The sequence below is a fragment of the Chamaea fasciata genome, unplaced genomic scaffold (assembly GCF_029207755.1).
Source record: "Chamaea fasciata isolate MVZ Bird 193981 ecotype frontalis unplaced genomic scaffold, bChaFas1.0.hap1 SCAF_8, whole genome shotgun sequence".
NCBI lineage: Eukaryota > Metazoa > Chordata > Aves > Passeriformes > Sylviidae > Chamaea > Chamaea fasciata.
Window position 1 is genome coordinate 13,021,284 of NW_027094093.1, and position 17,322 is coordinate 13,038,605.

At 42.7% G+C, this 17,322-nt stretch overlaps 2 protein-coding genes across 3 annotated transcripts in view; one reads left to right on the forward strand and one right to left on the reverse strand.

The window, feature by feature from the left end:
• Positions 1 to 162: 162 nt before the first annotated feature.
• On the forward strand, positions 163 to 3,437 carry METTL21A (methyltransferase 21A, HSPA lysine). The gene is made up of 3 exons (XM_066189718.1): positions 163 to 352; positions 1,442 to 1,553; positions 2,603 to 3,437. Exons 1-3 carry the CDS (start codon positions 206 to 208, stop codon positions 2,998 to 3,000), a joined length of 657 nt encoding a protein of 218 aa, XP_066045815.1. The 5' UTR covers positions 163 to 205; the 3' UTR covers positions 3,001 to 3,437.
• A 3,527-nt stretch (positions 3,438 to 6,964) lies between these two features.
• The window catches only part of CREB1 (cAMP responsive element binding protein 1), a 40,161-nt gene continuing 29,803 nt past the window's right edge, over positions 6,965 to 17,322 (reverse strand). For both annotated transcript variants that reach the window (XM_066189717.1, XM_066189716.1), the window contains 2 exons: positions 16,485 to 16,635; positions 6,965 to 13,508 (listed from right to left, as the gene is read on the reverse strand). In XM_066189717.1, coding sequence (XP_066045814.1) covers positions 13,364 to 13,508; positions 16,485 to 16,635 — 296 coding nt within the window. In that variant the 3' untranslated portion in view covers positions 6,965 to 13,363. The remainder of the gene's footprint in view (positions 13,509 to 16,484; positions 16,636 to 17,322) is intronic.

A 17,322-nucleotide genomic window follows, 5' to 3' on the forward strand; every position in this document is an offset into this window, starting at 1 on the left:
GCCCGCGCTGGGGCGGGCCTGGCCGGCGGCCGGGCCGCGCTGAGCCGGGGCCGCGCTGAGCCGGGGCCGCGCTGAGCCGGGGCCGCGCTGAGCCGGGGCCGCGCTGAGCCGGGGCCGCGCTGAGCCGGGGCCGCGCTGAGCCGGGGCCGCGCTGAGCCGGGGCCGCGCTGAGCCGGGGCCTGGGGCTGCGGTGGCCGGCGGCGGGATGGCCTTGGTGCCCTACGAGGAGGCAGGCGGCTGGGCGGCGCGGCAGCTGCACAGCCCTTCGGCCACCTTCCACTTCGCCAGCCGCACCATCCGCCTCCAGCAGGACTGGCGGCGGCTGGGGGTGGCGGCCGTGGTCTGGGACGCGGTAGGTGTTCATGGCAAGCACAGCTTTTCTGCACTCGGTGGCTTCCTGTGGCTCTTGCCGAGCTTTCAGATTCAGCGCAGAAATATATTTACCGTAAAATTGTAAAGGGAATGCTGCCTTTTTTTTTTTTTTTAAAATGTTTGGAAAAATGTTAAACTGTGCTTTATTTTTCCCTCTTCCCCCATGAGAGCTCCTGCAGGAACGCAAGGGAGACACACCACCTAATACCTGCACGGCCAGGAAATATTCTGGATAACTCTCACCTCTTTCTTTACAGTGGCTGGTGTTATTAGCTTGGCACCCTTCAGGGCACAGCATGGATCCCACTGCTTGTAGCCTCGAGCAGGACTGCTGATAGGCTTTATCTTGGGGATAAGAACCGTCCAAAACAGAGGGATTTGTGGTGGGTCCAAGGCCACAGGGCAGTTGCTCACAGCATCACTGTAGGAATCCAAGGGCTTCCCATCGGGTTGGATCTCAGTCCATACACAATTTGCACTTTTACCTCTAGTTTAAAAGAAGTGTAGCATTTTTAGCAAACTTCTTAAATGAATTGGTGTACAGGGCTGCTGATCTTTTTGGACATCAGCTTTGACAGAACTTGCTGTGGGAGAGGTCCTTATCAAGATCCAAATAACATGCTAGATACAACCAGCTAGAAGTGTCATTAGTTTACTTTCCCTGTGTCCTTCCCAAGGGCATACCAGTGTTCTGCAGAAACCTTTTGAAATACCATACTAGATACTACAAAACCTTATTCTGGACTTCTGCAATACTGTGTTCATTCCGTAGTGTTTGACGACCCCTCCAAATACAACCCTTTCTACCTCCTGTTTTGTCTGGGGATTCATGGAGCAGTTACCACATCCAGGTTGTAACATCTGTGGGTTTTTTTCCTTTTGCCAGTAGGAGTCTTCATATAACTCTATTAGAAACTTCCATAAAGCATAAAAAGACTACATGTGCACACAGGAGGTGGAGAAGGGCTGAACAAAGTCTTGCTGCAGACCTGAAGGACCTGACCCTTCCCATAACCTCTCTCAGTGTGGCTGAAACCCTGTGCTTAATCACCCTTGTCTCTTGGCTTAGGCTGTTGTCCTGTGTGCTTATCTGGAGATGGAAGGCATTGATCTCAGGGATCGGTCTGTGATCGAGCTGGGAGCTGGAACTGGATTGCTGGGAATAGTGGTCACGTTACTAGGTAAGGGCTTTTTTGTTGTCTCGTTTAAAGCAACTCACAACTGTAGTAAAACCATCTTTTTTACATGTACGTGCCTGGTATAGAAGTGAGCACCAAAGCTGCATGCGTTAACTGTGATGGTTCTTCTCTGAGTCATCTTCCTTCCTTGTTAGACTTGGGAGCCTGCTGCGATATTTGTTGTAGTGATGGTGCCACTGCAGTGTACTTTATGGCGGGACCTTGTTGAGGCTGAGGCCTGTTGCCATGGCAGGCAGCTCAGCAGCATTCAGCTCTGCAGCTATTCCCCCCCAGGGAACAAGGGCTGTGCTTCCTGTCTTCCACTTGTCCTCCGATGCAGATAAAGCTACAGACAGAAACTACTCTTCGAGCTTGCGTAAGCCTTTCATTAGCCTCTCCTGCAGACAGGGCATGGAGAAATGAAGTGATTTGCTGCTGATCTGTCTGTGGCTGAAGCAGGAACTGGGTACGATGTTAAATTTGTGTTATCTTTCCCAGGTTAACTTTGTAATTCAGAGCTCTATAGTGGCTGTGAAAGGTGCCTACTGAAATCATAGAAATAAAACAGTTTGACAAAATACAGTCATGCCATGCAAAATCACACAGTCATAATTTTTGTCTGACCTGTGAAAGAGCCTGTCTACCTTCCTTTCTCTTACAGAAAAATATGGAATTGGAGCAGGTAAATTTTAACACCTCCTATAATTTGTTCTTTTGTCGCATATGGAAAGGCCAAAAGTAACTCCTTGAGTTTGATGTATTAAGAAAAAGCACCAGAAAACATGTTTTTTTTTTTTTCCCTACATGACTTAATCTTCACGTAGAATACACTTTATATTCTTAAGTGACTGATGAAGGGTAGGATGTCTGTAGACAGAGGGGGTTTGCTTGTTTTGTTCTTTTGTTTGTTTGTTTTTAATCAGGCAGCTCAGGGGAGCTGTTAATGTTTAACAGTAGCTAAGAAGCCTGCTGGAGTTAGAGCACTGTATTCCATGTGCTGTCTTGAGGGACATGGACTGTGAGTGTGAGCCATGTCCTCCTGTCCCTCTTAGGTGCCCATGTTACCATCACAGACAGGGCAGCAGCACTGGAGTTCCTGGAGTCCAATGTGCAGGCGAACTTACCCCCTGAACTACGCCCCAGAGCTGTGGTGAAGGAACTGACGTGGGGAAAAGACCTGGATAACTTCCCTCCAGGAGCATTTGACTTCATCCTGGGTGCAGACATCGTTTATCTGGAAGAAACATTCGTAGAACTGCTTCAGACACTGGAGCACCTGTGCTCAGAGCGGACGGTGATCCTTCTTTCCTGTCGGATCCGCTATGAGCGGGATCTCAAGTTCTTGAAGATGCTGAGAGAGCGTTTCTCTGTATCCGAGGTCCATTATGATTCCAGTAAGGATGTTCATATCTACAAAGCACAGAGAGGCAGTCGCAAGGATGACTTTTGACTCTCTGCTTTGTTAGTAAGCCACTAATGCTGTTTAATTCTCCCCTTTGTTTCTACTCAATACACTTGTTCCTAAGCATGAAGTTGCAGTTGTGTTATTTTACTGGCTTCTTGTTCTGCTGGGCTTGTCTGATCACTGGGCCTGATACAGCAAGGATTGTACTTCTGTTCTGCATATTGAACCTCTGCTTCATTTCTGAATAGAGTTGTATAGAGTATTCCACTGTCCTTTTATCAAATGTAATTTTTGAAACTGATTCAAGTTGCTGAAATCTCCAGCATCAAAATTGTTATAGCAAAAGGTCTGTTGTCTGAAATCAAACCACATTTAACTTCTGGGCAAAACTTAAAGAGATAAAGGGTTTTTTCCCTTTATAGCTTCCTTAACTCTAGAAAAGTAAGAGTGGGTGTAATAAAAGCTAATGCTCTAGCTCTAAATGCTTTAACTCTTCAGGACTTCTGTATCTTAGAAGTTGTGGCAAAAGAAACCACTTAAAAGGCAAAAAGAACCAAAGGCAGATGTTATAAAGTTGTTCTATTGCTTCACTGTTGTTCACTTCTGTGTTGAAGAGGCACAGGGAAATAAAGAACAAGAACTGAAAGGGCACTGGGAACAGGGATTGCCAAATGAGCCAGCTTAGAAATCAGTGGTATTTTTACCTGACTTGCAAGCGAGTGGGCTGTGCCTGCAGTACTGAAGCAGTTGTGGTTTCTGAGTTGTCCCTAACAAGTCTGCCTCACACACATCAAGGCTTCTTGGAGGAGATACACATGCACATGTGCCGCCGGAGAAAGTGCAACAAGGAGACTCAAGTTGGTCTTAAAACATCAAATCAGCCCTTGACTCTCAAAGTACCGCTAGATAACGTTCTACTTTGTGCCTTTGTGCTCCCTCTGGCTCTGAGAGCTGTTACTTAGGAAAGGAGGGTGCTCTGTAAAGTCTTTGTAGCAGGGGGAGTACTTACTCTTGCATTACCTGGGACCTTGGGGCAGTGTCTAGGTTTCAGTGTGCTTTCACTGCATAGCAGTAGACACTGAGTAACAGATTTCATAGCCTGCGCTTGTAAAACACATCTGTGTGTTTATCCCACAAGATCCGGGAGTCCAGCTCGCACCAGCAGCAAACTTCCTTCTCTTTCTAGTGGTTGAAGAGTGAAACTGATGAAAACAATGGGCTAAAAGAAGACAGCTACACCTCTAAATGCAGGAATTGCTTTACTACCTTTTGGTTTTTTTGTGTGGATGTGGAACTTCTTTTGCTTTAAACTCAAAAAGCCTCAGGTCAGACTCAGACTTCGAGCTTGTGCATGTGTTTGGCACTGGCAACAGCAAACAGCTTTGTAGAACGAAGCAGCAGCTGCTTTGGGCCATGGACATTTTGGAACTTTTTTGTCAATTTTGTTCCCATCATACATCCTGGTCGGTGGTCCAGAAGTGCTGTGCTGACTGTAATGTGCGACTGTAATGACATTAAGATTTGTGCTTCATCCCTGGCACATCTCTTGCATGTTTTCAGCGAAGTTCCTTGCTTGGCTTCGGATCCCGTCTCAGAGTTGATGCTCGAAACACTTGCTGTAACAGTATCCTCAGAAGCCACATGGTGTCACTAAAACAGTACTTAGGCAGCTGGCTGGGAATTCGCAGCCTGAAACTGGAGTTGCAGTCAGTTTGGGGGAAGGAAGACAACACCTTTAATTGAAAACAGATCTTGAGATGAGCTCTCATGTGTCAGGTGTAGCTTCTTCTGTCCTATCAGCTGGGTGAGCAGTGGTTGAAAAGAATTATGAGCTCTCTCCTCTCTCTCTGGCTCTAGTTTTCAGAGTGTCGCTGTAAGTTCTCACCTCTCGTCTTCCTTTTCCTCCTCACTGGTGTCTGTCTCCAAGCTCATCTGGGATTAGACGTAAGGCTCATGTGTAGCTCAGGCTCCCCTTGGGCTTGGGCTGGAGCTGGCAGAAAGCAGTGTGGTGGTGCCTGGGCTCGTGAGTGCTCAAGGGAACTTTCCTGTGGGAAAAGCCTGGCAGTGCTCGGCCCTCGCAAGAGGCTGGAGCTTGCAGCACTGACAGCCATAGCAGCTTGCACTGTTGCCATAGCAGGAACATGCTAAAAAGCCTGCTTAAATAGCACAGAATAAAGGCTGGTGCAGCAACCTGCACACTTCTAAGAAGTGCACACCCAAGGAAGGACGTTTGAAGGCTGAAGCAATGCTGCTGCCCATAAAGAATTGTGGAGAAAAGCATGAAATGGCACTGCCAGCTCAGGTGAGTGCCTTGCCCCTGACCTGCAGAGTTCTTGGTGGCCCTTCCCCAGCCCAGCAAGTGGCACCCTCCAAGGGGACACCTTCTCCCCTGACTGTTACCTCGGTGCAGGTCCTGTTAGATTCAAGAGACCAAATCCAGGAATACTACAATTAGGCCACAGCCATATGCATGTCAGCTGTGGTTTCATTTAAATCTAGTGTTTAGGGGCAGGCATCAACAGTGAGAATGTAACTCAGCTGAAACCGGCAGTCCATCCCCCCTGGGCAGTGCTGACACCCACGTGTACCAGGCACTGAGCTCCGCCTTCCATTGTCCCAGGCTGGGCTTCCCAAGTTTTTTGTATTCCCGTCACACTTACCTTCAGGGAGAGGTCAGGAGTGAGTCAGGCTGCAAGTGAATCATGGCAGGTGTGCAGGACAAATAGCAGAGGTGTAACTGCTGGTGAGTGAGCACAGGGAGCAGCCCTCTGCAGTGACACCTGCAAATTTGGGTGTCCCAACTCACGGGTCCCACAGGAACTCCCACCCTAGTATGAAATGATGTATGACTACAGCTGTTGCCAGCAGCTGTTTGGCAATTATACCAACACCGTGCCCAAGCACTTTCTGTCACCCTGTTCATCCCTGCACTAGAGAATCCCACTCTCCTTTGGGTGGTTCCATTACACTGATCCTATTTTGTAACAGGTGATCTGAGCTCATCCGTAGAAGGATGTGTTTGGTGTATGTCTCTGAGTAGTGGGGCAATGCACTCAGTCTTCTGAGAAATTCACTCTAGGGAGTGGGTCCCAGCCACAGGAAAGTGACCAGGTAAGACACAACCATGCTGTGATACTGAGAGACCATCCCTGAAACATATGCGAGAGAACAAGTTTTTCTGAAATGTCATTGCAACCAAGGTAATGTTTGATTGATATCGAGATACATAGCTGACTACACAGTGATCTATTACCCAGTTCTTTTTAGTGCAAAATTCAAGCCAAACTGCATTTTTATCTCAGGGACTAACCCGTTTGGGATTCTCTCTCATTACTGTAGATTTTTCTGAGCAAGAACGTGAATGGCATTATAAAAACTAGAAAATCCCAGCTGTAATGAGCTGAGCTTAGTGCTTCCCCTTGATTTCACTAGAGGTGTGTTTACCCCAGTGCTGAATTTGTTCTCCTGGCTTCCATCCCAGTGTTTGGATCCAGCCTTGCAGATTACATAATAGGGTTGCGATCCTTGCAGTGTTTGCTGCCTTCTGTTTCTGTTCTGTTATAAAGACCAGTAGTACATGGTTTACAAGAATGCTTAAAAGTGAGACATGCAGCATATTTTAACTGTGAAAGGCATAAGCCTTTCAAACATTTTGAACAACAGAACTGCCACCAGAATGGATACTGGAAAGCAGGTTTAAAAATACCAGGAGAAGAGAAACTTTGTTTTTCAGGACTTAACCTCTGACTAACCTAATTCCATTAAGATTAAAAACACCTTCTCTTTGAGAATACTTAGGGCAGGGCACAGATTGACAGGACACCATAGACTGCTCAAAATATGCCTTTTCCCATATTCCTCCAGCTACCATTTGCCAATAAATTAAATTAGTGTAAATGGAACACCCTTCTCAAAAAAGAGACTTTGTAGAGTTTTTAAAAGCATGTTTATGTGACTGCACATAAATGTTTGTGTAAAAAGGGAGTTATGACAGTTTATACCACAAAGGTTACAGTAAGAAAAAGCACTTCTTTATGACAATAATTCACAAATTCACAAGAATCACTTTAATATACAAAGCAATTACTACCATTCTGAAACACAAAGCAGCTAATATGTACATAGTGTTAATAAAATGCATTATAACCCAGTACAATTTTTTTAAACACAGATAAAGCACAAAAAAAAAAGTAAAAAAAAACAAAACAAAACAAAACAAAAAAACCAAAACCAAAACAAAACAGAACACAACAGGGATGTTTCTAGATTTTTGGGGAGGTGTAAAAAAGCATTTATTTTCCCCCAATGATAGATTTTCATTTAGTCTTTTAACTTCCACAAGTATGTGGGAGTCAAGCTCAAATACCCTGTTCTGTGCTGACATGGTTTGGGTAAAGAATCAGAAACGCAGATGAGGTGGACATACTCTTTCCAGCTTGCACTACAAAGGGAGAATAATAACCCTCGCTCTGGAAGCTTCCCTGAAAAACACTGTTTCAAAACAATTTCAAATTATAAATCCAGAGTAGAAACAACTCATTTCTGAAGTGAACAACCAATTGTGGACAAAAGTCTGTGGAGGGGTTGGCTGCCAACTAGCACCTCTTCTTGCACTGTTCCCATCCCAAGAAGTCCATTGTAAGCAGCACAGTTTCAAATCTCATAGAAACTTGAAGTTGTAGACCTTTTTAAAAATTAATATTTTAATATAAATAAATGTAATTAAACACACAAAAAATGGAGTGGCACCTGGTTAAAACACAACTTGTGGAGAGCACCCAAACATCCTTAGTTCTTAAGAAGGACCATTTCCAGATAAGCGACTGGCTCAAGGCCTGCTGTTCCCATGCTGTCACTCAGCTATCCCCTAATTTAGAGAAATACGCAGCTGAAGCTGAGTGATCTGCTGGAGTCCTAAGTGCAGTGACTGCTCACCTTACAGAGTGTGCCAGCCATGGGTCAGTCCAGCCTGTTTCTGGCCCTTTCCCTGCCAGCACACAGCTCCTGAGGACAGCTGACTGCTCCTGCCTCCTGCTGAAAGTGAGCCCTGAACTCACCACAGAGCAAGTCACAAACCTGCACTTGCAGTGCCAGAAAGCAAACAGGTCACTCTCTTCAATCTGTGCTACGCCAACTAGTCCAAGCACATCTCTTTGCGGGCCACAGCTCAAATACATTTTAAAAACACATTCCAAGGCAAAACACTTGAAATGCAAACCCTCTTTACACCACCTGATCTGTGGTCCCTTTTCCCCAAAGATTCCCACACTTAAGGTCTATCTATACACAGACCTGAACCTGTCACAAGCACACAGCAGGTGGATTTCAGCACCCTCTCTTCACCAGTTTGGCTCCTTCCAGACCAACTGAGCTTCAGGATACACTCAGGCTTTTGTAAAATCAGTGTCTTTTACAGCTAGCAAATTACACAGCTCAGAAAAATGAGTTCTGAGGCAGACGACAGAGAACCATCAATGTACTCTATGCTTTTTAAAATCTGCTCACAGTGACAGATTTCAGGGTCATAGTTAAATTATCATCATTCCTGCAAAAGAAAGGTGGCTGTGCTTTTCTTTTCAAGCAGGGTGACACGTTCTCCATGTACCTTTACTTCCTGGTGTCAAATTATTGGAAAGCCTTTCGATTTATTTTCTTGGAATGCAGCTTGTAAAATCCACAGACAAATCTCCAATTAAGAAAAGGGGAATAAAGTGGCTGAAAAATAGTTTAGTTTTCCTTCCAAATTAACCTCCCTTTCACACATGGGATCACTGAACTAGTTCTACTCTAAAAATAATTTCACATCCATCCTCTATGTACTGCTCTGAGGCACCACACGCTTGATTCTTGCCCCTTCAGCTCTCCCGCCCTTCTGAAGCAATGCCTGCTGGGCACCAGGTGCTGATCCGCAAGTTCAATTAGTGAAGGAGTCAACTGCTGCGGAGGAGTGAACTGTGTGCAGGCAGCAGGATGACAACAATTATGCCAGAAATCTCAAGCAAACCAAATTCATCTTAATTTTTTTGTTCTCTGTGTTTTGTTTGGGGTTTTGTTTTTTTTTTTTTTGGGGTTTTAAAAATTTTCTTTTAAAAGTGCACATTTTAATTAAACATTTACAAAGAACATAGTGTAACAAAAATAAATACATGACCTTTTGGTTGGATCATTGGCAAATGTTACATCACTAACCAGGCTCCAGGGTGAAAAAAATTACAGTAAAATCAAGGTCTTAGAAAATCAATTAAATCCTCCATGAACTGTCATAGATTTGCAACCACTGATATCAAACTTGCTTTGATGGGTGGACTTGTCTTTAAACTACAAAAAGCACTATCTGCCGTAAATGAAAAAACAAAATGGAAAAGCAGGTGCCAGTTTTCACTAACAGATGACTACTTGCTGCTGCAGTTTACTGGAAGCCCAGATTTAAAAAAAGCAACCTGTGGTACAAATTTAGGTCAGAAACTATCAGGGCTGTTTTTTCCTTATTAATTTTTTTTTTTCCTGAGCCTCTTAATGATTCTAAACACCCCACCAATTTTCTGACCAATGTACAAGTACCAGAGAAGACGGTGATCTACAATGCAAATGCCAACTCCAGGCTAGCCAGAACTACAGGTGTCTGAGCAGTCCTGACAAGCACAATAGGCTAAAATTGTGCTTTCGGATACAAGCAATGGTGCCGGCAACTACCCCGTGCTGGTGAAATTGCTGCCTAAGGAAGAATGCATTGCCACTACCCCAGGAGGAAAACAGAAATCTTACCAGTGGTTCCTTTAGAAAATAACACCTTAAACAACCTTTCCAAATGTTTTGCCTTTGATATATAGCTGCCAAAGAGAAAAAGCACAAAAGTGAATTACTCTGGGTGGTGGTGGTGGTAAAACAACTGTTTACATAATTTCAAAAATCTTCATCAATAAAAAACAAACTTCACAAAAGCCACGAAAGATGAAAAAAAAAATCTTGAAAATGGGTAACTGAGAGACAGCACAAAACAAATCAGTAATAAGCGCTAAAATAACGCAGCCCAGAGCTACTGGGGTGAGGGGAAGCTTTCACACACACACACACATCCACACACACCCAGACACACAGAAAAGTAAAAATTCTTTTCCTGACCTCCATATACTATAATACTCAGCATTCCTGACTTAAAAGCTCTCAGAGCTGTAGATTATATACTGTGTGTATATATATATATATGTACATATATTATACATATGTATTTTCCAAGAATATCTAAATTAAAAGAGCACCTTTGACAATATCTTAACTGCCTGATTGGTGCTGTTGTTTTGCAAAATAATGACATTACAAAAATTATATTTCAAACCAATTCTTGTTTATTATGAACATAACGGATCTAGCCCTTTCTAACCCTCTCTTCAGGTAAAACAGTCTATCAGTTCTTGAAAACTCACAACCGTGAGATATAAAACTAATCCTCCCTCCCCCTTGTCAGCATAATTTCCATCCTACTTCCAAATGGCCTTAGTTTATAGAAACTTATTACCCCAACCTCACTACCTGGTAAATAACATAGGAATGGATTCCTGTGTTTCATTCTTTCCCTTTTTGGGTCAATATGAATAGTAAAGCATGTATGGGTAGCCAAGCCAGCCCCGTACTTGGTCTAATACATTTTTATTATTGTAATCTATAATTTTCATTAAATAAATTTGTGTCCCTAAATCCTCAGTGCAGCATAAATAAAAATAAAGATTCTTGCAGACCCCCATGTACTTTGAGTTACATTCCTTTTCTTACTGAAACTTTATTGGCTAATGAAGCCTAGGCTAAAACCACTACAGGCCACTTGCAGACCACACACAGACAAACGGGTAACACAGTTCTCCTCTCGCTGCCACACAAATTTGCACAAACTGCATATAAGGAGAACCCCACCTGAGCACTGTTTTAGGATGCCATGCCCATTCAGCCCCCAGGCTTTGTGCCCAGTGATTATCAGCAAGCTCTGGACAGTTCATTACCCACTAGACACAGCTCTCAGCGCCCAGCTCGCCTTGCTCAGGTTCACAGCAAAACCTCACGTTTTTGCAGACAGATGTTCCACAAAAGAAAGAGCCTTAATGTGGGCATATACAGCCTTTTCTGAGTTTCTCAAAGCTGGACAAACCATTCCATGTAATTGCAAATGAGGCCACCATGAACATCACATTTTACAAGAATGACTCCTGTATTGTCAACATTGCTACTTCAGTACTCGTTCTGGAAAACGTAACCGTTTTATGTATTTGTATTTGCTGATTTTAAGAATCAGATAATTTTTATAAAAGCACTGCTGAGAACTTAGGGTTTATTTAAATTTGCATTGCTAAACTAATAGATTCATCTCCCATTAAATAAAAACAAGAAAATCAACTCTCTATGGCAGATAAAAATAAACCATTTATAAACACCCACAAAACCTGTGAAAGTGAATTATTTTACATTTCTGATACTTATGTCCTCTTCTTGAAATACAAGTGTAATTTGAAATTCTTGATAACTCTAGATTTAACAATAATGCTGTAAGTTTAACCCTGCTCCTTTTAAATTAAGTCTCTTGGAAACTGAATGCCCTCTCGAATGAGAAATCTAGAACTTTTAATACTGCTTAGGTGTTTGAGACTCAACTGCCCAGCGTCTTCCAAGTATTTTTCTTATAACGTCACACTCATTGTGTAACCTTTTAGAAGTTTGTGTGTGAAATTTATCCTAAGAAGAGACAGAGTGAATGGGAAAAATATTAGCTAATACTCTGCTAGGCAAGGCATTGCTATAGACAGGAGTCTTATCCATACGTTTTTATATATAAAAGCTTGACCAGAAGCCCAAAGTAAACTTACTCCATCAAATGACCCAAGTTAACACAGTGAGAGACTGGCTTCAGAGGGCCAGTACATAAACCACATGATTCTTTTGGACACATTCTTTTTGACAACTTCTTGACTTTCTTTTTTGGTTCCTTTTGAGCATGATTCTTTTTAAGTCCTAATGCTTAGTACCGAGTTTTTTAAAAAATATTAACTACCTTTTCTAACACCATAAATCTGGGAAAGAAAGTTCCTCAGTGCACAGAAAAAAACCTGATCTTGCAAACATCCGAGGCACATGAGTAATTTAGTTGCAGGAATAGATTACTCAGTAAATCTGACCCTTTCCATGAAAAAATACCCCAAATAAATTAAGAGTTTAGTTAACCTGGCCAGGCTCAAATAATCAGTATTGGCCCTTATGAAGCAGGAGTTGGATTATTTGTGTTTGAAGTCCTCTTTAATATTTGAGGTTGTTGTAGTAGTTGTCATACTGCAACTTAATTTATATATAGAAGGCAGGCTCAAAGTTTGAAAAATAATTTAGCAAACCAGGCTGATATTTCTATTGAGTACAATAATTTCCATTGCATAAGACAGTGGTAGGGAAATAAAAACAACCTCAATGCTTGAGAGGACTTGGGACACAGACCATACTTCATCAGGGAGTACTTAAGTGGAGTTGGCCATGCTTCAGCTGCTAGTTGTTCTGCATACAAATAGGTAGTGCTTTCTTGTGTTACCCCTGTTTACTATGTGACTGTTTTCAGAACATCACAATTGCATCTTTTTAAAAAATTTTCTTTCCCATCCAAATGTCATTTCCCAGCCTATATCCTATGAAGTTGGTGTCTGTTTTCTGTGCATTCAGAATGCTGAATGCACTTGCACACATAAGCTATGAGAAGCAACAACTGACCAGTGAAGCTCATTTCAATGCATTTGTTTCTGAAGTATGGAGAAGGTTTTACTAGTCCAGGAGGGCTTAATACAGATTGCAAATCAAACCCCCTCCTGGGCTAGTCTGAAGGTCTGTTATCTCCACACCAAGAACATGACAGTGAAGCGCCCTTCGTCTGGCATGCTGCTCAGCTGTGTGTGTGTACAGTTCAGCATGAATGCGCGAAACCAATTCGGCAACCATTGCTTCCTCACTGTACCATGCATGCTCCACCTATGAGGCCCACAGTTCTCTGGACCAAGAGGCTGGGGTGGTTCTGTCTCTAAGGCAAAGGAAAGAGCTCAGCACAAATTCCTGACATCTTTACAAAAGGACCCTCCCCACAGTAACTTCCCAAGTGACCACTGTTACTCCTTGAAGAGGATTGGGAGACGAGAAAGAAGCCTGTTCTTCTTCACGCTGAGATTGATGATGAAATTCATCTTGTAAGGGGAGAAGTGGAGGCAAGTACTTGAACATTCACAGTTTGATGCAAAGCACAGATGAAGTATATTCTGTAGTTGCTTCAGGCAGTTTTGCGCATAGAAAAAAAGAAATGTTTAGAAAATAAAAAGTTTACTTTGTCTTTCTGGGTATAGCCAGAACCAGTCTTTATCCCACCTGGACAAGTGAAAGTGAGAATCCAAAATTAATCTGATTTGTGGCAGTAAAGGTCCTTAAGTGCTTTCAACTCCTCAATCAGTGTCTTGTTTTGGTTTTCAAGCACAGCCACTCGATTTTCTAGACATTTCACATACTCCTTTTTCTTCCTGCGACATTCACGTGCTGCCTCTCTGCAAAGCAAAAAAGGCCATTCAAATCCAGAACAATCATTTGCAGATATGGGCTACCTAACTGCTTTCAGGCAAACCTTTACTAGTACTGCCATTTTCAGAATATCTTATTGTTAAGAAATGCAAGCGAGAAAAAAACACTGAGTTCATAACAACTGCTCCTCACAAATCACACACACTCAAGATCCACATATCATTTCAATATACAGATCCCAGTAAGACAGCACCAATAAAATTATTATTATTTCTGTGAGCAAAGGATCCTACTCAGTGATAAAATTCTGCTTCAGGATTTAAATTATTATTATTATTATTATTATTATTATTATTATTATTATTATTATTTCTGTGAGCAAAGGATCCTCCTCAGTGATAAAATTCTGCTTCAGGATTTACATTGGAGCCTTCAGGCTGAGTCAAATGCTGCTGCAATAATTTGGCTTTATTATCACCTATTATTCTTTTTACAGTCTGTAACTTTTCCCTTTGCCGCAGTCCAACAAAATGATCAACTGGTGTAAAAAGGTGCTGTATTTAAAACATACATATATTGAGAAATGCTTTCATTTTAATAATGATGTCTGCATCATTGCAATGATACTATTAATGACTCAAAATAAAAATAATTTTAAAAAATCACAAAATAAGCAGTAGGAACCATGTAATTCTTTAGTCCCTGTCAGCTAAACCAAAAGCAGATCTCAAGATAGTCAAACTTCTAAGTGTTGCTTGTAAAGAGTGAGCTGCCTGTAAGTAACTTGGTAACATACCAAGAACACCAGTGAAAAGTACCAGAAGGTATTAATGTGCTGCTGCTGAGCATCTTGAAGGCAGGAACTACCCTGCACAGCAATATAATGGCACCAACATGCAAAGTAAGTACAAGGCTAAATGCCACTGGCAGATGGGAGCCCAGGCAGCAGGCTCTCCTCCTGCAGTGCAACTTGTCCACGCAGCACTTTGCAGACACATGGAAATAAACACTTATTTGCCCTGAACCTTTAGGTGCAAATAAGAACAGCTTCAAAAATTAGAGTCTGTGTGCCCCTTCATTGCTAACACTACACAGACTGGTGAGACAGGGTTCTGGGAAATGAGAGGAGAAATCAGAACCCAGTTTCTCCCCATACTAGGTAAACAGTAGCCGTAAAAACAGAATGCAAGCAAGGACCTAACTGATAAGAAGCCTCTGAAGTAATTTTTGAAATTCAGCTCCACAAATGAGCCAGGATGAAGAAAACATAGCCTGTAAGCCCTGAAAGGACTTGGGTATCCATTTGTCCCTCCCACAAATACAGTTTCACATGCCTGCAGGGCTTCAGTAAACCAGGTATAACATTTAGAATTTAAGTAATTTACCAAAAGATTAAGTACTAGTGGATCAGGAAGTGCCACCCAGTGCAAACTACTAACATGTCTCCTTGGGCAACATTTTCTTTCTGTGATTTTTTTCCAGCTTAGACTGTGTATTTTAAGCCACCTCAAGTCTGCGTGTGCTAGCTGTTCATTATGAACAACCAGAGTTTTGCTGAATTACAACAGAGTTTTAAAAATGTAAAATTTATACAGAAAATTTGCACAATAATATCTATGAATATTTACACTATAATCCTCCAGTAAGTACCACCTTACCATCTGCCTCTCTATCCTTTTTCCCCACTTTGCTGTGGAGCTTAGATTTGCAAATATCTATTAAGCAGACAGGCTAAAAGCACCACATGCAACATGATACTGTTGCAAAAGCTGTCAATTTAATTCAAGTGGGGTAATTCCCCATTGTTTTTCTTGGCTTTCACAAACACAAAAGCTTTCTTTTACTGGAATAAGACTGATGACTAAATAGGGTATTCTGTGATTCTAATTAATTTTTTTTCTAATGCAGAGCCTGAAAGGGTGATATCTACTATTCACTGGTATGAGAAAACTATATAAAAAGGGAGATGGATGACATCCTGTACAAAAACCTTTTAAAAAAGTGAACTCTGCTATTCAGCATTATTTACTTCATTAAAGCCCCTCATAAAAGCCCTGGGTCTGCTCAAGTAAGTTTCTATTGTGTTCACAGCACAGCAACCTACAGAAGACAAAGGAACCTGTAAAACATCCGTTTTTTCAGACTGACAGATGAAGTTAACAAGGCTTTCAGGGGATGCCCTGCTCAGAAGGGCTGCAAGCACTGAGTTCTCAGTGTCACAGTGTAACACGCAGGCTCCAATCTGTGGCCTGTGGGTAAGCATTCAAGCTGGGTGTGATGGGCCAGTTCAGGCCCACCCCTTCCCACTCCCACAGCAACAGACTTCAGGAGAATCCTGCTCAACTTCTCCCTACTGCTCCCTTCCTTTGCTACCTCCACCAACTCCCACCTCTAAGCTTAGCTGTTCCTCCTCACACACTGAATCCTACAGGATCAAGTCTTTACCTTTCTTTTAGCCCCTCTGCTACCACTACTGGTTCCACAGGACTTCAATCAAAAGGAATAGCTGCTCATTTAGCCTTTGCTTGAGGCTTTCTGCCCTTGGAGGAGAAAACCCAAAGCAGCTAAAAGAACAAGTCAGACAATCAAGAAACTACTCACGAAGAGCAGTATGTGGGCCAGCAGCAAGGAAAACGCATGCAGAAAGCTAAGGGAAAGAATCCAGGAAAGTAAACCATATGAATGTAGTAACTCAAAAAAAGCAACTCATCTTGGTGTAAGAACATATCTGCAGTCATACACGTATCTCACCAATTACTTTTCTCCTTACTGCAATAAGCAAATTCACACACCTCACAAGAGTGAGTCTGACACTTTACTCAAGGTTTCAGAGTCGCAACACACAGCATTAGTAGATGTGTATTCTTGCTTTGCATCTTTAAAGGCAAATTCTTCCGAGAGCATTTCATAACATGACTAGGAAAGATCAGGACTCTTAGTGCTTGACAATCTAGGCCTGTGCAGAGCTGACTGGGAAAAACGAGTGCTCTGAATGTACGTGCCTGTTCTTCATTAGACGCACTTCTCTCTTCCGCGCAGCCTCTTCTGCCGGCTGGGTGGGAAGTGCTGGGGAGGATGCCATGACTACTCCTGGTGCAATGGTGCTGGTTGGGGCGGTGCGGATCTGGTAGGTCTGCACGTCTCCTGAGGCAGCTGCAGGGACACATGGGAACACGGCATCAGTCTGGTGACAGCGCTGTCACACGTGCTGTGGGGAGCACCTACCCATCTCTCTAACCTGTCATCTCACACACGGTCACCTCTCTGACCCAGCCACGTCTCTAACCGTGCGCCCTGGGCCACAGCTCAGGAGGGACAGCCATCATCTGGGTCACCACTGCTACCTCAGGCTTAGTTTGTTACTATAAGCAAGGGTTTGGGCATTCCTGCTGAAGAAGTCTTTTCACTTGCGCTTGGCAACTTGATTTGTCATGTGGTATAGCTGCGCTTCTTTCTCCCTTATTATATTTCTTTGTACTTCTTACGTTTTTGGGCAGTTCTAGCATTTCTAGAGAAGGATGGGGTCACTATTTCTAGCAATGATCCAAATGTCTGTCTAGAAAAGGAGGAACGGGATGTGTAAGTATCTAGCACAGAAAAAAAAAGGTGTAAAAATGTAGCATTTACTCCCAGAAGAGATGGACAATGCACTCTATTGATTCTCTAGGATAAGCAAGGTCCTGGCTTTCGTTTATTTTATTTATTGTAATCTTAGGAGTGTGTTAATTTCGCCTGAGCTCATAAAAAAACACAATACCACCTAAAGAAACCATGTATCTGTAAGAACACAAAAACCCAAAGACTGGTGCAACAATAGTACTCTTCTGTGCTATGCATCTT

Excerpts from the sequence above, each read along its gene's own strand:
- METTL21A (XM_066189718.1), top strand. The coding sequence starts at position 206 with ATGGCCTTGGTGCCCTACGAGGAGGCAGGCGGCTGGGCGGCGCGGCAG. Across the intron at positions 353-1,441 it reads CGGCCGTGGTCTGGGACGCG|GCTGTTGTCCTGTGTGCTTA; the intron begins GTAGGTGTTCAT and ends CTCTTGGCTTAG. Across the intron at positions 1,554-2,602 it reads AATAGTGGTCACGTTACTAG|GTGCCCATGTTACCATCACA; the intron begins GTAAGGGCTTTT and ends TGTCCCTCTTAG.